At 38.2% G+C, this 22,828-nt stretch overlaps 1 protein-coding gene across 15 annotated transcripts in view; it reads left to right on the top strand.

The window, feature by feature from the left end:
- GARNL3 (GTPase activating Rap/RanGAP domain like 3) overlaps positions 1-22,828 on the top strand; it is a 57,624-nt gene that overhangs the window by 10,187 nt on the left and 24,609 nt on the right. For 8 of the 15 annotated variants that reach the window (XM_035341831.1, XM_035341830.1, XM_035341833.1 and 5 more), the window contains 13 exons: positions 7,022-7,091; positions 9,132-9,206; positions 10,652-10,751; positions 11,122-11,240; positions 12,049-12,113; positions 13,242-13,305; positions 13,558-13,590; positions 13,959-14,034; positions 14,665-14,763; positions 15,341-15,444; positions 16,546-16,654; positions 18,222-18,267; positions 21,527-21,633. In XM_035341831.1, coding sequence (XP_035197722.1) covers positions 7,022-7,091; positions 9,132-9,206; positions 10,652-10,751; positions 11,122-11,240; positions 12,049-12,113; positions 13,242-13,305; positions 13,558-13,590; positions 13,959-14,034; positions 14,665-14,763; positions 15,341-15,444; positions 16,546-16,654; positions 18,222-18,267; positions 21,527-21,633 — 1,067 coding nt within the window. The remainder of the gene's footprint in view (positions 1-7,021; positions 7,092-9,131; positions 9,207-10,651; positions 10,752-11,121; positions 11,241-12,048; positions 12,114-13,241; positions 13,306-13,557; positions 13,591-13,958; positions 14,035-14,664; positions 14,764-15,340; positions 15,445-16,545; positions 16,655-18,221; positions 18,268-21,526; positions 21,634-22,828) is intronic. The other 7 variants (XM_035341834.1, XM_035341832.1, XM_035341838.1 and 4 more) reach the window with 5 other exon arrangements.

Raw genomic sequence — 22,828 nt, 5'->3', positions numbered from 1 at the left:
CCCCCCGGCAGCAGAGCGGTGTGAGTCCCGGAGCTGCGGCCGCCTCCCTCAGGGGCTGTCGCCGCTGGCGTGAGGGGGGCCAGATGTGGTGTCCTCGGGGTGGATTTCTCAGCCTGTTCAGCGTCATGCTCGTGCAGGCAGGTATCATTGGGAAAGTAACTGTGCGATTACGCATCTGCTTAGCATGTTTGTACCCGTGCCCACCTGTTCAATGAAAATAGATTAACAGCTACGATATGTCACAAGGCTGACAAGTAATGATCTAGATGGTATGGAGATAGGAGAGCTGTAGAGGTGTGCAGGCCTTCTAATCAAACAGGTGCAGTGTGCATGCTCACCCCTTTCTGCCACTGTTCTCCCTTGTGAAATGCTTTCAAGTGTCAAAGTCCTAAACCACAAAACTTTTGATGTGACACTAGGATACTGAAATCATGTACTTAAGTTTAGATTATCTGATATGTGGAAACTTGTTTTGTCATTTGACTTTCAGGACTGTTGAAGTTTGTAGTAACTGTGTTCCCAAACAAATGGGTGAGGGAAGTGGAATATATCCTGCTAGTGTACAAATGGGTTTAAACTGGTTTGTTTGTTTGTTTTCCGTTGGAATAAGGGCTTGTCTGTATTAAAACACTTTACAATAAAAGTAAATACTAAATTATTAAATCAAACAGATATGAACCACTGGTAAACTAACATTAGTATTTCAGTGCTGGCAATTCACCTTAATACCATGAAAACTATTTTTAAAATTGTCATAACTGGAATGACAGTGTTTTTCTAGTGTAGGTCAGGTCGGGACTGAGGAAGGATGTAATCCAGTGAAGAAAATTAAAAATAAAAGCTTTTATGTATAATTCTGATTTCAAAAGGACTGTGTGTGTGGGCGTTAGGTGTATTTTGGGTATTTTGAGTCAGGATGCAGAAAGACAAGACTATTAACACTAAAACACTATTGGAAACTGTCATTGACTTGTGCACTTATGTATGTAGTGGTGAGCATAGGGAGTTCTTTTTTATTTACGTTTTTATCCTATTCTGTCTGGGAGTTGTTTGGAAAAAAAATCAGTCTTGTTTGCACAGGTTGTTAAAGAACTTACTTGCCGTTTGTAGAGTAAGTATGTTGAGCAAACTGTTACTACAGTAAGAGATCTGTTTAACATTTTTAGCAATGGTCTAGATGCAGGAGTTGAATGCATACTTAGCAAGTTTGCTGACAATACTAAATTGGGAGATGCTGTTGACTCTGGAAGGGCGAAAAGCAGAGGGATCTAGGTAGATGGGAGCAACAGCATGAAATTCAACAAAGGTGAAAGCTAGATGCTGCACCAGGAATGGAGTAATGCTGATCAGAAGTACAGGATGGGAGATGAGTGGCTGGAGAGCAGCTCAGCAGAAAGAGATCTGGGGGTGCTGGTTGACAGCAGGTTCAACATGAGTCAGCAGTGTGCCCTGGCAGCCAAGAGGGCAAACTGCATTTTGGGATGCATTAAACATAGCATAGCCAGCTGGTCAAAAGAAGTGATTCTCCCACTATATTTAGCATTGGTGTGGCTTCATCTTGAATATTGTGTGCAGTTCTGGGCTCCACAATATAAAAAGAATATTAAGATACTTGAATGCATCCAGAGGAGAGCAACAAAGCTAGTCAAAGGGCTGGAAGGCATGTCTTGTGAGGAGAGGCTTCCTAAGAGAGGTGGTTGATGCCCCATTCCTGTCAGTGCTCAAGGCATTTGGGCAGTGCCCTCAATAATATGCTTTAACTTTTGGTTAGCCCTGGAGCAGTCAGGCAGTTGGACTTGGTGGTCTTTGTAGGTCCCTTCCAAATTACCTATTCTGTTCTACTGTTTGCAACTTATATTGTACATGCATTTGAACATGGAGTGCATGATTGTGTTTACATGCCTATTTTCAAAAATGTTGTGCTACGTTAATTTTAATTTCTACATTTTTTTATGGATGGAAAAAATAAAAACAATCTCTGTTCATTATCGTGAGTATATGTAGGACTGATGAATTGGAACTATTAATGATTAGTTTCTTACCTTTCTTCAGCAGCAGAAATTCTTCAGTGAAAGAAAAAGTATCAGAGAAATGTCTGATATTGAAAGGTGTAATTTGTGGTGAGACAATGTATTTTCTTAAATTATGTGACAGTAGTTTGTGGAGGGGATAGGAGCATAAACATTTTTGGTGTATAAGCTGTTGGTTTTTTTTTTTGTTTGTTTTTCTAAGCTTGTCTGTGTTTTCCATCCGTATCTCATGGTCTGAGAAAATAGATTTTGTTCTCCCATTAAACTCACTTGCTCTTGGGGTTCTCTGCATAATTTGATGAATATGCCCACCATTCTCACTGCATCTGGGAGTCTCTATACCCTTAGTAGGGTTAGGTCTTAGGTATTTGGGTTAGAATGCCTCATGAGGCATGCATGCATATCAGTTTCTTTTTTTTCACCTGTATTGACATGGATCTCTGTGACCATGGGGTTGCATTGGAGGTTGGCAGTGGTATTCCAGTAACTCCTACCAAGACCCAGTGATGAGTGATGCAAAGCCTCTGCCAATGTTCTTGCAGAAAGCAACAGTGCTAACTCTTAATTCTTTTGTGTATGCTGCTGCTGGCTATTGTCTGCTTATCATTGTGTCTGTCATGCAGTGACAGAACTTAGATGCAGCACTGCTCCCTGTCATTCTGTGGCAAGCAAAACTGATATAACATGAGATGTACCCTGTACTTTACAGTGCCTCCTAAAGGTAGCTAGCTATTTTATTGCTTAAATGCTTAAAAAAATGCAAATAACTGTACTGGGATTGTCTAGATTAAGCGTTTTTTGTTGTTGTTGTTTTTGTTTGTTTATGAGAATCTGGAGTAAAGAATCACACCAACCATGAAGAGCTTTGTATTTGTAAGTGCAGGTAAAATGTAAGTTTATTTATCAGCTAGTCTCCTTCAACATCTACTCTGTCATGGAAATCAGGGAGTCTTCATGGTGAACTGTTCTTTGGGCTAGCTGACCTCCAGAACATTGCTAGAAGTAGTGTTGCATGCAGCTGACCATATGGAGGACAATCACCTATTCCATGTTGGGAAAAAAAAAATACATTTGAACTTACTCTGAACCTCACTTTGTTATTTGTTTTGTTGTGACTCACTGTTTGGGAAACGTTAGTGCAGTATTTGTTGTTGAAGTGTAGTCTGAGCTGGTCTCTGTATTTTGGACATAACTTCCCAGGCTCTGTACCTGGGTTGCCAGGCGTATAGGCATATACATTAATATATGCATTACATTTTTATTTTCAATTTTGCTTTCAATTTTGCCCTCCTTTACCTTGACAACCTGTACCCTTGTTACATTAGTGCACTCGTGTTGTATATGTATACCATTTCTTAATTATATAATGTTTATTTTTTTAATTTCCTATTATCAATGCAGACAAACTCAATAAAGAGGTTAGGATTGGAGGCAGTCTGGGCTGCAGTGACCATGCCCTGGTTGAGCTTGTGATCTTGAGGAATATGGGCCTGGCAAAGAGAAAAGTGAGGACCCTGAACTTCTACAGAGCAAACTTCAAGCTATTTAAAGACCTAGTGGATTAGATCCCCTGGAACACTGTCCTGAAGGATAAAGTAGCTAAATAGAGCTGGCAACTCTTTAAGGATGTTTTTGTTACAGCACAAGAACTTTCTACCTCCCTGTGTAAGGAAGTGAACAAGGAGGGCAGAAAACCAGGATGTCTGTGCAAGGACCTGCTGGTCAAACTGAGGTACTAGAAGGAAATGCAGTCAGTGGAAGCAGGGACATGTGGCCTGCGAAGAGTACAAGCATGCTATCCAGATGTGCAGGGATGGGATGAAGAAAGCCAAGGTAAAGATAGAACCGAGCTTTGTAAGGGATACAAAAAATAGTAAGAGGGGATTCTGTAGGTATATTGGCCAGAAAAGAAAGGCCAAGGAGAGTGTACCCCCTCTGACGGATGGGAAGTGAGAACTGCTAACAACAGATGTGGAGGAGGTTGAGGTATTCAACAACTTCACCTCAGTCTTCACTGCCAGTCAGACTTTCCATGTCTCTTGTTTGCCTGAACCTCTGGGTGATGGCTGAGGGAGCAAAGACCCTCCCACTGTAAGTGAAGAGCAGGTTCAAGACCACCTGAGGAAACTGAACAAGTACAAGTCCATGGGGCCTGATGACATGCATCCCAGGGTCTGGATAGACCTGGCTGATAGAATTGACAAGCCTCTTTCCATCATATTTGAAAAGTCCTGGCATTCAGGTGAAGTCCCTGGTGACTGGAAAAAAGGAAACATCACTCCCATTTTTAAAAAGGGTAGGAAGGAGGACCTGGGGAACTATAGACCAGTGAGCCTCACTTCTGTGCCTGGGAAGATCATGGAAAAGATCCTCCTGGAAGCCATGTCAAGGCACATACAAGACAAAGAGTTGATCTGAGAGAGCCAGCATGGCTTCACCAAGGGTAAATCGTGCCTGACCAATCTGGTGGCCTTCTCTGATGGAGTGACTGCATCAGTTGACAAGGGAAGACCAACTGATGTCATCTGCCTGGACTTCTCTAAGGCCTTTGACACGGTCCCACATGACATCCTGATCTTCAGCTTGGAGAGATACAGATTTGAAAGGTGGACCATTCTGTGGATAAGAAGTTGGCTTGAAGGTCGCACCCAGAGAGTCAGTGCCACCCAGAGGTCAGTGCCTCCATGCCCAGGTGGAGTCTGTTGATGAGTGATGTCCCTCAATGGTCCATTTTGGGACTGGTACTGTTGAATATCTTTATCAACAACATAGAAGGATCGAGTGCACCCTTGGCAAATTTGCAATGAGACCAAGCTGAGTGGTGCAGTTGATAGCAAAGAGGGAATGGATGCCATCCAAAGGGACCTGGATGAGCTAAGTCTAAGTGCAAAGTGCTGCACCTGGGTCAGGGAAATCCCAGATATGAGGACAGACTGGGAGAACTCATTGAGAGCAGCCTTGCAGAGGACTTGGGAGTTCTAGTAGACGAAAAGCTTGACATGAGCCAGCAGTGTGTGCTTGCAGGCCAGAATGCCAACTGCATCCTGAGCTGCATCAACAGAGGAATGTCCAGCAGGTCAAGGGAGGGGATTGTCCCCCTCTACTCTGCCCTTGTGAGACCCCACTTGGAGCACTGCATCTATGTCTGGGGCCTGAAGCATGGGAAAGATGTAGACCTGTTACAGTGAGTCCAGTGGAAGGCCACAAAGCTGATCAGAGGGCTGGAGCACCTCTCCTGTGAAGAAAGGCTAAGAGAGCTGGGGATGTTCAGCCTAAAGAAGAGAAGGCTCTGGGGTGACCTTACTGCAGCTTTTCTGTACTTAAAGGGGACCTTTAAAAAAAAGGAAAGCAACTTTTTGCTTTGTCAAATGACAGTACAAGGAGGAATGGCTTTAAACTAAAAGAGGGGAGATTTAGATTAGAGGTTAGGAGGAAATTCTTCACTTGGAGGGTGGCAATGCACTGGAACGTTGCCCAGAGAAGTTGTGGATGCCTCATCCCTGGAGGTGCTCAAGACCAGGTTAGACAAGGCCCTGGGCAACCTGATCTAGTGGGTGGCATCCCTGCCTATGGCATGGCGGTTGGAACTGGATGATCTTAAAGGTCCTTTCCAACCCAAGATGTTCTTGGAATGCTCTTTTTATATTTTATTTTTGAAGCTTTTTTTTTTTTTTAGCAATTGATTTTGTTATCTCTGCAGCATTAATGTGTAGCATCCTGAAGTAGTCTTACTCATTGGAACTGACTCCTGTTGTGGCTCATTTGTAATTTATGTAAATCTTATTATTACTTAATATTACTCTTATTACTCTTTCTTATGCACCGATAGCAAGCACTTGAATTATTTTCATGAGTTTTAAAGTTCTGTTAGATATGTCTTGTTTGTATTGCTCTTCCTTGTTTGAAGACATGGAATCCAAATAAACAGAACTCGGAATTATAAATCATGTTTAATAAATTCTGATTACCTATAAGTACAAATCCAGATGGAAAAGCTGTTTAAAAATCAAGATATTTCAGGGTTCCAGTGTCACAGTATGTCTTGCAGTCAAGAACCAAATATGAGGGTGTTGAATTAAAATTCAAGTATTTCTTCTGTGTACTGATGTAATGTTTCAACTTACGGTACTTATAATTCTCAGAAAATGTAATCCATTATTGCTGGTTGGTGGGTTACTGCCATTTAATTTTAATGTGAAAAAAAAAAGCCGTTATCTTCATTAAGGCTGACATAGTGGTGAACTGTGGGTTTGGAATATGATGGAGTGACTTAGTTGATAGCCTACCCAGCTGCTAGATGAGATAATAAAGGTTTATTTTATATTTGCATCTAATCCTTTATTTAGCTTGTATTTGTAACATCTACTGCTAAGCCTTCCATTACAAATTTGAGAGGCTTGGTGTTTATAGCTACCAGAGGTATTTGCCATCTGTTTTGAGCTCATGAAACACATGCTGATGTGCTTAATGGGACATGATGGTATAAAATTATAAGCGTTAATGCATGTAGATTTTGAACGTGGTGTTAGAGGCTTCCCTTTGCTTACCTGACAATTTTATCTTTATCAGTGTTATGGGAGGGGGAAATCTTTGAAACGCTGTTCCTTCTTTCTGCTTTTGAATTGAAATAATTGTTTAATTGTGTGTAGTCTGAAGAGAGACTTTCTGGAAAAGAAACAGCAACATACTAAGCAAAGTTTTTTAAGCGGAGACATTTGGAACTTTATGTTGGTTCCACCATGACTAGATATTTAATCATAGTTTTTGCTTTCAGTCAAGACATAGACATTTATTTTCCTTTGGCTGGTGGTACAAACACCAGACTGCAATGGCTAGAGTGAGCACATTGTAAGGAGTGTTCATTGCAGTAACGAGCTTATGCACTGCAAACCTCGTTGAGCAGGAATGATATTTGTTAATGGCAGCATACAGTGTTGCAGGAGATGTAAGGCTAATTGGCTGTGTATACTGATGAAGTGTTTCTATTCCAGCTCTGTCTCTGAAGATCTGGGTTGCAGACGTGGAGAGTTTAGCAGAAAGCACTATGGATCTGTGGAGCTTGTAAGTTTACTTTACCCATCCTTTAATTTAAACACCTTATAATGCAAAGTGCAAATCCTTTTCGTTTCTAGGTAAAAATTTGAATTTAGTTTGGAAGATGTGCTTTCTAAGCTGAACTTGAAAATTTTAGAGTAATAAAAAGAGGCTGCTGATTATCTAAATTACATGTGTGCTAGGAAATATTTTTACAACCTTATTTATGAATCTTTCATCTTCATGTGACAGAAAATATTACATAAATACCCTGTTTACCCCAGTTGATTCAGGAGGATGGAAATTGAGCCTTTTTTCCTTCTATAAACTGAAGATTGTGAAATAGTAGGGCTATATTTGATGAAGCATTTGTGGTGATCTGAGTTAAAAACTGTATCCATGCTCATGTGTTGGCGTGTGTATGTCATTTTATGTGTACTTGCCCCTGAGTAGTGGGAAAGAATGTAAAATTAAAAAACTAGACAACACAAGAATATTGAAAAATCTGTTTCCTGAAATCTGCTAGCTTTTCAGAATTTTCTTCAAAGATTAGCTCAGCACTTAAATTATTTTTTTTGTTGTTGTTCTCTCATGCAGAAATTCTTTCTGTGAATTATTTATTTCTTCTATGTCAGGACTGTATACAAAGTCATAATGGAATTTACGTAAGTGTGGAGGGGCACAAAAAGTAAACTTCAGCACTGTTGCTACAGGAAGAAATCGTTAATGTTCTGTTAACTATGGTTGTACTTTCAAGATCTTGGCTTGTGTATTTATAAATATAAATGCTTTCAATTGGTGGCTTAGTTTCTGGAATTTTCATTGCAAGAACACCAGGTACCTATCTTAACTTTCCATGCATTCCATGTATTTAGAGATGGTATTTTAATCAAAAAAGCAAGTGAAACACTTTGTGCAAAGAGGCACTTTCATGACCAGTTGTCCCTAAGGTTTCTCTTACAGTTCAAACTGGGTCTGTTGCAGTTCTTGCCTTGTTAGCTTATTCCTGCCATAGTCTCAGATCTCTTCAAAGGAAGGGGCAAAGAGAACAAAACATTCTGATAACTCTTCCACCAAGCAAAGGGAGAAAGTATTATCATGTAATAACATGGATTGCTGGAGGGAAGTGTGAAAGGGTATAGTACTGCATTATTGTTGTTCAGATCCTGTTTCTTAAGTTTGGTATAATATGTGACAATCTCTTTTTACAGTTTTTAGAGGAGCAACATGCAGTGTTATTTCCAGCTGATCTTTGAGGAAAAACAAAACAAAACAAAAACATTCTCCTCTTCTCTGCTGCTTCTTTTTATGGATCCCAAGCAATGTTGTTGAACACAGAAAAAAATGTCATGTTATCTTTATGTGTTGTTAACTTTTCATGATTCTTTTTAGCAACAAAAGGAGTTTGTCTTCTGGAAATCACTGGATCCCCTGGGCAGCCTTTCCCAGAATATTTATGAAACTCTAGAAGTCTTCAAATCGAAACAAGCCATATTTTCTGATGTAAATGCAGGAAGCAGAGCAGGATATACCAAACAGCATACCTTAAAATGTTCAGTATTATCACTGACTATTATGTTTAGAGATTATTACTGCTTTCTATCTTCTGAAAACTTACTTAAATATGTAATAAATGCAATAAAAGACTGTTAGTCACAGGGATACTACCAACAAGTAGGGTTTTAAACATAGCAAAGCTGAGAGGACTAGGATCAACATGTCCATAAGAGCCATTATTTGGAAAAGGGTGAACTTCAAGATCAGTTTCTGGAAGGTGGCATGTAATTCTGTACGCATTCTGCATGTTGGTGTAGCCAAAACCTGAGACAGGAGGATTTCTGATTAGCACTGGATATACCAGAAGAAGGTACAGCTTTCCCGCTCACACATTCTTAGAGTTATAATTGGGTCATTCCAAATCTTTAGTCAAATTGGTAATAGATGTCTTCATACCATCCCTAGGGGTAGTGGTATGACACCTGGGAGAAGGAGAAACCAAGTAAGATTTGTTTGCTGATCATATGGGTGTCTTTGGAACTAGAACATTTATCTTAAGCTGTCTCATAGCTTATATCTAGTGATGCTGATGGAGCCATCCAAAGAGCTGGAAGATTCCGTGTGGAAAATGGCTCCTCTAATGAGGTAAGTGGCTACATATACTCATAGAAAACAAAATGCATGAGTTTCAGTTACCCTTCACAACTGAAAGATGGATTTACAGTCAATTACTAGAGGACTGGTCTTAAAAATGTCAGATAATATAAGAATCTGAGAGTAGGGAGATGGTGGGCTTCTACCCTCAAGTCTAGGGTTTTATTTCAAGAGTACAAAATCTTGTCAATTTACTTTTTAAGGACAGAGATGATATTTATTTTAGTTTTGGTGATATTTTGCTCATTTGATCAGGTTAGAAGAAAAAAGTCTTATTCTCTGAATAACACTTTATAGACTTTAGTTCACTTTGTTACATTGGTGTCTTGATGATACTACAGTGTTCAAGTTAACCTTTGTGATTTTAAGTTTGTTCCTGAGTGTGATCAGTTTATAGCTTTTTCAGCTTTTTATTTATTTTTATTTTTTTTCCTCTCAGATGTGTTTAGGCAGCTATGCTCATCTTTTAAATGAGAGATGAAGAAGCTGAATGGTGCCTGTAAGAGTCATTCCTTCCAGATACCTGTGCTATTAATCTCACGGTGTTCCCCATTAACCACTCCAGTGATATTTAGATTTCTCCTTAAATGGAGGACGGGAGTTACCTTCCTTTGTAAAACATTTTTAGCTATAAATATCAACTTAATACTTGAAGAAATAGAACTTCATAGTCTGGAAATGTACATAAGGTCTTGGTAAACTTGTATTGAACCAATATTAACCGTAAACTGTTACAGATCATCTGTTTGCATCAGCATTAAAGCAAACTTTTCTGCATTGACTCCCTGTGAGGTCATGTTCTGTACACTGTTTTTTCAGTTTAGTTTCATGCAATTCAAAAGCTGATTGTCTTGTGTCACAGTGAGATCCTCTGGGTGACTGATTATGAAACATGGAGAATGGACCTGGAGAATGGCTTTTTCTTTGCATATGCTCTTAGTAGAAAGGGAGTGAGGCATGCTTGAGAACTTATTTTATCTAGTCAATCCAGAAAGAATGCTGAAAAACTTCCACAGCATGACTGACTTTAGTGAGGAGACTTGAGGAAGAATTGAGAAAATGAAACTTGTGGGACAGAAATCTGTTCATCTATTGATTTTTAAGTTTTAAAAATCCAGGTCTTCAAACTCCACATTAAAATATCTGCTTGTTAGTGGAATACTACATTATTACCTATAATGGTAATTATTATGGTAAGTTATTACCTATAATGGGAAAAGTTATTTTAAAAATATGTAGACAAAGATACGTTTTAATTTAGTCTGCACAACAACTGTCTTCAGGATAATTCTTTGCTTTTTATTAAAAAAAAAAAAAAAAAGTATGCAACTAAAATTCTCCGGTGAATTGGCCACACTTGCTTGACTTTTCCCTCTATTATGTTCTCAGTTTTTTTCTTCAGCATTTGATCTGCAGTCTCCCCAATTCTATTTCAGAATACAGACTACACTCCAGGAACATGGCACAGAACGGATGTGCATTTGGAAAATCCAGAATATTATACAAGATGGTATTTCAAATATTTTTTAGGAAAAGGTATTAATGTTTTTGTGAATGTATTTGAAGTTTTGTTCAATGCAAAAGCAATGTAGCTTTGAATTGCAAGTATTTAAATATGGGGGAAAAATGACGTTAACGTAATACTAATACGTTTTTACCCTCTACTCAAAGCAAGTTCTTGTTTGATGTATTTTTAACTTGAAGACAGAGGATGGTATTCTGTAACCCATGCTACCAAACAGAAAACAAGCAGAAACCCCTCTAGGCCTTGAAGTCTATATCTGTCTCTTTTATACATATCTACATAACTATATATTTATATACAGATACATATATATTTTCACATGTAACCCTGTGTGTGTGTGTGTTTTCTTTACAATCCATAACACTTATTTTTCTCTAACAGTTCATCAAAATTACATAGGTACAGATGCAGAGAAGAATCCTTTCTTTCTGTCTGTTGTACTCTCTGACCAAAATAATCAGCGTGTTCCCCAATACCATTCTATTCTTTGGAGAAAAACAGTAAGAAACAAATTTAATTGCTGCTCTGCCTTCTTTGTTTGTTTGTTTTCTTTCTTTTTGTTTTGTATGCATTCACCACAGATTTTTTGCTTCTACAGAATTTCAGTATTTAGTAAATGGAGATTTCATTTTTATATGAGAACATACAGTTCTATCCTAGTAGATAAAACTAAGCTAGCTTAGTAGATATCAGTATACTAAACTTTATGACAGAAATGTATGATGCAAGATTTTTCTAATTGTTCTGACATGCAGCTCTGCATTGTTTTTAAAAATGTTGCCTAAATTGTTCTTGATTTATATCCTGTTACGGGTTTAAGCTGTGATATACTACTGATTTACTGCTATTTTTGTACAATGTTAAGAAAATAGCCACATGTGATACTGGTTTCACTAATATCTTCTTAGGATTTTCTTTTTGCTTAGCTCTCCATAAAGACCTTTATCTAAGCAATTAATTTAATATTGTTTAGTACACATGCATAGTTCACATTTTGTTTTAGAAGAGAAATAGTCATGTCTACTAGTTTCAACAGTCTTCCTAATGCCCAGTGTTGTATTGTAAGTTTCCTCTTAAGTTCCTACATGGCAGGGTAGTAAAAGCTAATTAAAAAATAATTTTGAACCATCCTATGCCATTTAATGTTCTTTTTCTTTCAGTAGTAAATATGACTGAGTAAAACTAGCATGGTCTTGATCTTTGTTATTTGCTTAATTGTTTTTATCAGTATTCCAATTTTAATGTATAGAGAATGTCAATACATCCTGTAATGTCTTCTATTTTTCTGTAATTCTTCCCCCTTTATAGGGTACTCAGAAAATATGTCTCCCTTACAGTCCCACAAAAACATTATCAGTGAAATCTATATTGAGGTATGTATTTACAAATAAATTGTGGGTTAAGAGACTTGTCTGTATCTTTTCTTCCTGTAATTCAGAGCTTGTGTTGCATGATTTTCATGATTTTAAAAACAGTAAAAACAAGTTTACAAATCTTAATCACTGAGGACAGGAAAAAGTGCTTTTAATGCCTGTCCTGGAGTAGAAAAAGTGACAATTTAGAATGGACAAAGATTCTCAGAACATTTCTTTGGCAGAGGGACTATTTTCAAATTAATTGTAAAACAGGTATAAATTTAATCCTGACATCCATGCATGGTTTTAATAGTTTCTGTACTTAAAATGCAGAAGTTTGGGAAGTCTTGTAGATTAGCATTGTGGAAAAGAAATTATGATTCTGGCAACGTACACTTATAGCCCAGAAAGCCAGCCATATCCTGGGCTGCCCCAAAATAAGCGTGGCCAGCAGGTCGAGGGAGGTGATTCTCCCCCAACTACTCTACTCTTGTGAGACCCCACCTGGAGCACTGCATTCAGCTCTGGGGCCCCCAGCACAAGAAGGACATGGAAGTATTTAGAATGAGTCCAGAGGAGGGCCACAAAGATGATTAAGGGGCTGGAGCACCTCTCCTACAAAGACAGGCTGAGAGAGTGGGGGTTGTTCAGCCTGGAGAAGAAAAGGCTTCAGGGAGACCTTATAGCGATCTTCCAGTACCACAGGGGGCCTACAGGAAAGCTGGAGAGGGACTCTTTGTCAGTGAGTATAGTGATAGGACAAGGGGTAATGGCTTTAAAAGAGGTTAGTTTTAGATTAGATATTAGGAAGAAATTCTTTACTCAGAGAGTGGTGAGGCGCTGGAACAGGTTGCCCAGAAAAGCTGTGGATACCCCATCCCTGGAAGTGTTAAAGGCCAGGTTTGATGAGGATTTGAGCAACCTGGTCTAGTGGAAGGTGTCCCTGTTAAGGCGTGGGTGTTGAAATTAGATGACCTTTAAGGTCCCTTCCAACCAAAACCATTCTTTGATTCCATAATACATTCCATGTAAGACAGGGCCTTTGATCAATTCCTTTTGTAAGCAGTTCTAACTGCAACTATTAGTGCTTTAATGTTGAAATGTATGCTTGCCTTTCTATTACACAGTATTTCATTTACATTTCAGTGCTATGAGTCTTGAGAAATTTGAGAAGAGCCCAAGGGAAATTTTTCATCCTGAGATACAAAAGGTAAGTGGTGATTTCTTCTTTTGCTTAGTTGTTTTTCTTTATTATTTTCTAGAAAATAAATCATTAAGCATAAATATTACTAGTTTGTTTGTTTTAGCAGAATAATAATGAGGATTAGGGGTTTTAAAAAGTAAACTTTGTTTATCAGTTGAACTGGCCACTTCAAAGCAAAACTTAAATACACAAGGATGTGGTTATTTTATCTGTGTTGCTTTTAATGCCAGAGTGCTAAACAAACTGTTTTATTTGCAGGATTTATTGGTTCTTGAAGAGCAAGAGGTAAATGTAAGCTTACCATTCCTAGCTCATACGCTTGTTCAAAGAATATAGCTGTATTTGTTATATTTGCATTGACATGTGACAACTTCCCAGTCAATTGTTTATTGCGATAAAAAAAGTAGTATTAGTTTTCAATATGTGAAATAAAAAATCATTTTAAACACCAGTGTAAAAAGTATATCATACAATTCATAGTCTATAATCAAAGGTAAAATATTACGTGCTTGTTATTTGTGCATGTAATGGAGTTGATATGAGATATATATTCACATATGCAGAATGTATATAAAGTTACATATTTAAAATTCCTTAGAGAAAGCATTCGTTCAGGTCTTTCGCCTGTTTAGCTTATAGTCTTTAGTTTTATTTCTTAGGGATCTGTGAATTTTAAATTTGGAGTCCTTTATGCTAAGGATGGGCAGCTTACAGATGATGAAATGTTCAGCAATGGTGAGTTTTTTACCCTTTCCTTAATTTTTTATTAATCCCATTAAAAATATCGGATACTGCCCATATACCAAGCACGTGGAAGCCAGGCAGTGGATAATGATTATGTTAACAGTAGTTTTGTAAGGTTTTCATGTTCGTATCGGGTAGAAAAACCGTAGCAAAGAATATTCTATATCTATGAAAGGTTGCTATAGGAAACCTAATGTTACAGCTTGGAAAATTATGAGATTTTCTTTCTAGAAATAGACTATACAAAGTAAGATTTTAAAAAAAGAAGCAGTTGAAGGAGGTGACTCTTCTTACCTACAAGAAGTCACTGTTTCTAGTTCTTTAATTCTTAAGTTTTTGTGATCTCATTCTTCTACGCACTTGAACACTGTTGTGGAGTTATCAAAAGAGATCGTTGTTTAATGTCACATGATGAACCTTTTTCTGCCATTCTGCAAGGCTGGGATGCTGTTTCTGTAAGGGTAGAAAGCCTGGATGACATGAGAAGAGACTAATTCAGCTTAAACTCTGGTTCTTATGTCCTGAAGGCAGGACCTGTTCCTGTATTTTAATCAATCTTTGGTAGGTGTTCTATTACTACATGTGCTTTGTTTTTGTAACATTTTTCCCTTCCATGTACAGAAACTGGAAGTGAGAGCTTTCAAAGATTTTTGCATCTCTTGGGCGACACAATTACTTTGAAAGGCTGGACAGGCTACAGAGGAGGACTGGACACAAAAAGTAAGAATTTAAAAAGCTGAGGCAAAGAAACAGGGGCTACAATATGAACGATTTTGCTTACTGCATGTGCATAATACTTGCTGAAGAAATAACATGATTCCAAAAACTTTTCCATATGCATGCTGAATGCTGTGCTTTACGAGAAAACAGTTAAGCAGGTTAGCTTAAATCACTAGTATGTAATGCAGGGGAAGAGAAGATTGTATTTTAAGGAAAACCTTTTGTAAGGTACACGTGTATTTTAAGGTAAACATTTTATTTTATTTTGGAAGGGAATGGAGAATAACCTGAGATATTAGTTGCTTCATAACAGTAAGGAATCATGGTTTGAATGCCCATATGTGATTTCAGGAGGTTAGGTGAAGGACATCATAGGCTTTAGCTGTGGGAATATGCAGACTAGGTTGCAAACTCAGATTTAGACATATACGCAAAAACATGCAGCATGGATATGTTCTAAAATTGGTCAGAAAAAGGGGTGACTAAAGAAGGTTTTGTAGAAAGACCTGAAATATCTTTTAATCTTTAGAACACTTAAAGGATACATTCCTACTAAGAATCTTGTCTTCCTTTGCAGATGATACAACAGGAACCTGTTCCATCTATACAGTTTACCAAGGGCATGAAATTATGTTCCATGTTTCAACCATGCTACCATATTCTAGAGAGAACAAGCAGCAGGTACGTGGTTCCCTTCCCTTCCCTTTTTAAATGCAGTTAATCACAAACTCCAAAACATCTTAAAATAAAATAGAGGATCTTCTTGTGTGCTAATATTTTAGAAATACAAGTCTTAAGACTTTTGTGAAGAAATTCAAATTTAATTAATTTAAAAATTACTAAATAGTCTGGTACTGAGATGACTTGCAGAACTTCACTGCTACAGTTGTCACTGCCTTCAAAGAATTTATGAAGGCTGGAAATTAGACTTAATTCTGTATTATCAGAATATGCACGTGCATAACATACAACTCATACTTAGGTAGTAATTAATGTAGCTTGAAAGAAACTCTGCTTGTGAACATGTTCATGACCAGTTCTGTGCATTTGCTGTAAAGCACTGGTGTTACCCTCTCATAAACGGACTAGGTAGATTCTTGGGGTGCTTGTTCAAATATGCTCTCATCCTTGCTTCAACCTTTATGAAGGAATAAAAAAACACAGCACTTTATAAGCGCATCCATAATGATTTATCTAAAATTACTCACAAATTGTTTTATTATTTTTTTAGGCAACTATTATATAATTAGATTATATAATGTCTTTTTTTATTTCCATGTCAGTTTTCTCATGCTTTTGGCTCGGATGACAAGATCACAGCAGAAATCAGAGGACCTTTATTGTTTTTAAAGAATAATAGGATTGGTGTTTTTCTCATTTTATTTCAAGTGGTGGATTTTCTTTTTTGGAATATTACGTGTTCCATACCCTATTTGTGAATATTAATATTTGGAAATTCTGAGAGCTTTTCTAACTTAAAAAGAAGGAAAGGAAAGGAAAGAAAAAAATAGCTGCACTTTTAGCAGCTGCCTTGTATGTGCAACATGACATTGCTAAGTTTACTTAATTGTAGTTAGCAATTTATATTATCTTCAATCATATTTATGATACTTTTTCTTAAGACTGGCACTTCCTGAGCTGCATACAGCTTAGGAGTTGTTGTTTCAGGGTTCTGTCACAGAACTGTTGAGGCATTGATCTCCTTTAAATCCTTGTGTCTGTCTTTTCCTTCCTATTTTTCTTTCTTTCCTTTTTTTCTCTCCTTCTTTTTTTTTCTTTCAGGTAGAAAGGAAGCGGCATATTGGAAATGACATTGTCACTATCGTATTTCAGGAAGGAGAAGAATCTTCTCCAGCATTCAAGCCGTCGATGATTCGCTCTCATTTTACACGTATCTTTTTTCTTATATATGTATTTTTTTTTTGAATAATATTATTATTTCTAATTCTACCCTAATCCCTCTTACATGCTGTTTAGAGAAGGGAAAACTATTTTATGGTTGGCTTTCTGGGCTACAAGCATGCATTTTGAGCTTCTCATCAACCAACAGCCCCAAGTCCTTCTTATCAAGGCTGCTCTCAATCCATTCTCTACCCAGCCTGTTTTTGTCTTGGGATTGCCCCAGCCCAGGTGCAGGACCTTGCACTTGGCCTTGTTCAACTTTACAAGGTTCACATGGGCCCACTTCTCAAGCCTGTCCAGGTCCCTCTGGATAGCATCCCTTCCCTCCAGCACGTCGACCGCACCACACAGCGTGGTGTCATCAGCAAACTTGCTGACGGTGCAGTCAATTCAACTGTCCATTTTGCTGACAATGATGTTAAACATCTTGAAGATGGTGCGGAATAAATGAGCTGATGAATGGAAAACACTGATCAGAATACTCAAGTGCTGAAGTGTTACTCAGCACCAGAAAAATGGTCCTGGAAAACTTTTTTGAAAGGTCTGGCCTTTAAAGGGATTTCTCTTTCCCTGAGGTACATGATTCTCCTATTCAGTGGCCTTATTGAGAAATATACCTAACATCTGCCATTTCAGGATGTGTCCTATATCCATACGGACTTGTTTAGGTCATTGTAAGTAATACACAGGTGGTCCACAGAGTCATATCACCTTCCTGATGTTTTCAGTTAAGAGTAGCCAGGGATAAAGATGTCCATAAAAAATACAGGGGCTGGTCTGCGTGAAATGTGTAAATCTCAAAACTTACTTAATTTGCTCTGTCACTTCCTACTCATCTTCTTGCATACTATAGCATCCCCTTTTTGTTACTTCTACAATGGGAAAAGTTAAATATGCAGATTTTTCAGTGTGCTGTCCTATGTAGCAATGACACAGGTAGATTAGGATTGAGTTAATCAAATAAAGGCAGCAAGTGTCAGTTAAGATGTCCCAACGTACCTGGAATGTCTGTGCAAGTCTGGCTTGTATGACTTAAGGCTTACAGAAGATCTTTACTCTTTTGGAGTGACAGCTAGAGTCTAGAAAGTATACTCTCAAGCATCTTGAATATATTTTTGTGTATTCCAAATTTACATCTTTCTCTTTATTTTCTTACAACTCTGATAGCAAAATTATTTTGTGGGATTATTTTTCCTCAGTGGGAGTTTTGGCATAAGAGAAGCTAGGAATCATTTTTTGTGTTTTATTTATTTATTTATTTTATTTCTGGTCACCTAAAAGAATTTTTAATCTCAAGTCTATAAAATATGCACATGAAAGACAGAACTATATAGCACACTATGCTTCATATAACAGCAACAAGTATGTATTTGTGGTGATAAGTCAATTTTTTAAATTGACCCCTTTTATAATAGTAAAATGTATGGTCTGGAATATTTTGTCCTTACATCTATTATTATGCTTGACTACTATTAAATATGTTGCAGGAACAGATTAAAATTAAAATACATGTGAGCTTTATTAGTACTGGATTAATTTCCTTAACTGGATGACAGATATTTTTGCCTTAGTGAGATATAATAAGCAGAATGATAGTTACAGGTAGGTTCTGATTGTAACTAATCATTTTATACTTAATTTCTGATCGTTTAGAGGTAATGGGAAAACATTTTGTGTTGTCTACAACACAAATTCGGCCTGAATGAAGCTGAATGAACTTTTAAAATTGAAAGACAGTATGGATATAGATGCAGAGAACTGTAAATTGGCTCTAAGCTATGTGTTTCTAACAATCAGAATAATGAAATTCTGGAACATCCATAAGCTAAGGGGGCAAAACAAAAGTACTTTTTAGATGAAATGTAAAAAATGATGGACGATATGTCTGCAAGATTCTGATCTGATGAGATCAATGACATAGTGAACTACCTGTATGATGAAAGTCAATTAGACGTGATGTTGTGATAGCTGTGAAGTGGATCTTTACTGGTCCAGGTTCGGTTGTAGCAAACCAGCTCATTTTTAGGGATCTTTGGAATACTTAAGAGATGTACAGTTGGTCATCACATACTTAAAACCTAGGGAAATTTTGCTGGCAAATAATATATTTTTCAGTTATCTGTGGGACCCTCACATATAGAGTCCTGTACCGTCCAAGTCTGAGTCTGTTAGCTCTCAGCAGAATCTCAACAGCAAGCATTCTGGCATTCTAGCATTTTGTAGGCTTTAATGATGTGGTGGTTTTAATCAGGTGGGCAGCTGAGCTCCACCACAGCCGCTCTCTCACTGCTCCTCCTCAAAGGGAAAGGGGGAGAAAATACGATGCAAAGGGCTCAAGGGTTGAACGGCAATCAGTCTATAGCACTTTGCCTCTGCCACTCCTTCACAGTCATTCTCTTTCCCTGCTCCAACCTGGGATCCCTCCTGTGGGATGCAGTCCTTCCCAAACTGATTCTACATGGGCTTCCCACAGGAAGCAGCTCTTCAAGAACTGTTCCAAATACGGGTCTGTACCACAGGGTCCATCCATCAGGAATAAACTGCTCAGACATGGGTCCCCCACAGTTCCTGCCAGGTCACCTGCTCCGTTGTTGTTGCCTCTCAATGGGCTGCAGCTCCGGCCTGGAATCTGCTCTGTCAGGGATTCTCCACAGGCGGCAGCCTCCTTCAGGGCATATCCACCTGCTCCACCGTGGTCTCCTCCACAAGCTGCAGCATGGAAATCTTCTCTACCATGGTATACCATGGACTGCCAGGAACAACCTGCTCCACCATGGTCCTCTCCACAGGCCACAGGGGAAGTTCTGCTCCAGTGCCTAGGGCACCTCCTCCCCCTCCTTCTTAACTGACCTTGTTGTCTGCTAGGCTGTTTCTTATTCTTCACTCTCCCAGATGCTGTTGTGCGGCATCTTTTTTTCCCTTTTCTTAAAATTGCTCTCCCAGAGATGCAGACAACATATAGGCTTGGCTCTGGGCAGGTGCGGGTCCCTTTGGAGAGCTGGCTGAAACCTGCCCCTATCCAACATGGGGCAACTCCTGGATTCTTCTCACAGAACCCACCCTTGCAGTCCCCCGCTACCAAAACCTTGTCACATAAACGGGTTACAAATGAACAAAGTGGCTTTTACCACATAAACCATTCCAGATATTGTCCTGAGGTTAATGGTGAGATGCTAGAGATATCTGTCAGTCTTAAAAAGCAGAATTGCAGAGGGATATCATTGTCTGAGCCCATGGGAGGGTTTCAATTTGGGCTTGAACAAAATAAGCAGTAAAGACAAATAAAAGAGACACCCTTTGACTTAAATTGTGTACTGCATTTCTCAGCATAGGACACAGATTTGGCACTGTTATTTCTTCTTTACAAAGTAGTAGCGATGTCTGTGAACCCCTCTTCTATTGAAACTGTGCTACATCATTTACTATTTAGACTAGGTCAAAAAAAAAAAGAGGATTGCATTCACTTTCAGATAGGTCTGAGGACAGGACACTGTAAGCTCAGATGCTGAAGTCTCTTATGGCTAAAGAATTTATGTTAGGAAATCAAAATATTTGGTTTATCTAGCACTAGACAGGAGATTTTGGGGCATGAAACTAAAATTTTGCCTCAAACTGGAATGCATGTGTGCATCTATAACATTAATTCAGAGCTACAAACCTTGCAAGATGGAAGGGGGAACTCTGTGTGTTAGACTGTGAATGCAGACTCCTAATGATGGTGTGACCGTGCGTGACTTCAGTAGTTATTTAGCAAAATTTTAAACTGTTTGTTTGTAAATCATTATACCCCACGTTTTCAAGACCAAGAGGAAGATTGACCATGCTGGGTCTGCTACTTTGTGTGAAGTATCAGTTAGCTAGTAGGGGAAAGAAGAAAGCTGTGTACAAGGTAGACTTAGAAATGGCTTCTGGGAATCAGCAGGGTCATTAGGTAGATTGGTTTTGCTTCCTCCTTTCCTGAAAAATCTATAACTATAAGGATTCACGCAGGTTGTGGGAGACCAACAATATGCCTTATACTGATCACCTGGCAGTAGTCCTTCTTTGAACAACCAATCTCATTCTGACAGCTAAGAAATACAGCTGAAGCGTTGGAGGAAGGCATTCTTTTAGCCTCTTCCTCCATGCATGGTACAGACCACAGATATCAACCATGGTCCATGGTTTCAGAAGCTGCTGCTCAGATCTGATCACGTTATTCTAACATAATTTCCAGCTTGCTTTGGAAGTTTTTTTTTTTTTTTATTCTTCATAGGCTAAGCTATCTTTATAGTCACCTATGAATCCATTTTTTTGTTTGCTATTTTTTTTTTTTTTTTTTTCTTGCAACACAAGTTAGCTGAACCTTTTTTATCTTAAAGATACTGCATTAATTAAACCATACCATATTGCCTAGCTCCAAAAGTTGATAATTACCAGTAAAAGTTTGGTGTTCCTGGTGTTACTCCAAAAGAATCGCATCTTTTCATAAGTGTAGTGAATGCACAGGTAAGGTGGAAATCTATAAGGAGAATATAGGTGAAGAACTGTTCTTTTACAGCTTTTTTGAAAAGGACTAGATTTTGCCAATACCATTAACAGCATTATTCTATGAGTAGAATTGAAAAGTTGTAACTGTTACTGTCCCAATGTTTATGTGAAAGATTCAGAATTTTGGTTCAAGCAATTCATTCCAAATGAATGCCCATTTATGAATGAGTTTGCTTGCTTGCTTGTTTGTTTGCTTGTTTTTTGTTAGACTTGTGGAAATTCTTACCTTAGACATACCGAGATAACTGTTTCCAGTTCTTTCTCCTGTCTGTAACAATGGTGGTGTTTGAACATGGCTTTGCATACAGATAAATACTTGTTCTTTCAATAGGCTGAAAATATTTTCAGAAGAAAGTGTTCCTCTCTTTGGGCCTCCACTTCCATCCCCCCCTGTGTTTACAAATCACCAGGAATTCAGGGATTTTGTGTTAGTGAAATGTAAGTCATTTTTTTCTTTTGCTAGAAACACTTAAATAATCAATTTAAATAATTACTAAATTGAAATCCATGATGCTTAAAACGTAAATACATTTTATTGTGTATGCTGCGCTTCTGTACATTTTTTTTCCAAATCTGTAAAGTAGATGGAAAGCCAGGTCCAGTCAGATGAACACAAAAATGATTTTCTATGCAGTTATGCTTCTCAGACTACTGCATCTAAACTGACCTTTACATATGTAGAATGTGCAGCCTCATATATTTTCATGTTTTCTTATAGGAACCTGAGATCTCACATAATTTATAGTGCTGCTTGATACTTAGTAATAAAAGGTATTAGGTTAGCGTCTCTGAATATTTCTGAATGCATGCTGAATAGTTGCCTTTCTGCACCTTTAAGATCTTTTTAATTCTGTAGTGATTCAGTTCCAGGTTTCCTTGACCCTTACTTGCGCTTCTAAATGAGCCATAAAGAGATATTTGGGAGCTGATCATAGAATCATAAAATAACCCATGTTAGAAGGGATCTCAAAAGATCATCTAGTCCAAAAGGAAGCTGAGATGAGGTTATCTAGCAGCCTCTCCAATTGCATCTTGAAAACCTCCAATGATGGGAATTTTACCACATCCCCAGAGAGATTGTTTCAGGTGATTGATCTCACTATAAAACAAACAAACAACAAAAAAAACACACACAAAAAAACACTTTCTTATATCAAGACAAAACCTCTTCTGGTACAACTTGTACCCATTGCCCCTTGTATTTTCCACGTGGATTCATGTGAAGGTAGAGCCTCCATTCTATTTGTAGCCACCGTTTAACTTTTGGAATACTGTGATGAGGTGACCCCAGAGCTTTCTCCAGAGTGAAAAGACCTAATTCCTTCAGTCTTTTCTCATATGGCAGATTCTCCAGCTTTTTGATCATCTTCGTGTCACTCCTTTGGACCTTCTTCAGTCTGACCCCATCTCTTTCAAATTGTGGGAACCAGAATTGGACAGTACTTCTTAAGTTTCTCCATAGTAACTGGTGTGGTGCTGTGTTTTGGATTTAGGATGAAAATAACGTTGATAACATGCACATGTTATAGTTGTTGCTCAGCAGTGCTTACACTGTACAAAGACATTTAGACATGCTGCAAGGAGGTTGGGAAAGCACAAGAAGCAGTGAGGGGACACAAACAGGACAGCTGAG

This window comes from Oxyura jamaicensis, chromosome 17 (genome assembly GCF_011077185.1).
Source record: "Oxyura jamaicensis isolate SHBP4307 breed ruddy duck chromosome 17, BPBGC_Ojam_1.0, whole genome shotgun sequence".
NCBI classification, from domain to species: Eukaryota; Metazoa; Chordata; class Aves; order Anseriformes; family Anatidae; genus Oxyura; species Oxyura jamaicensis.
The sequence above is the reverse complement of the archived record's forward strand: the minus strand, read 5'-3'. Positions and strand labels throughout refer to the sequence as shown.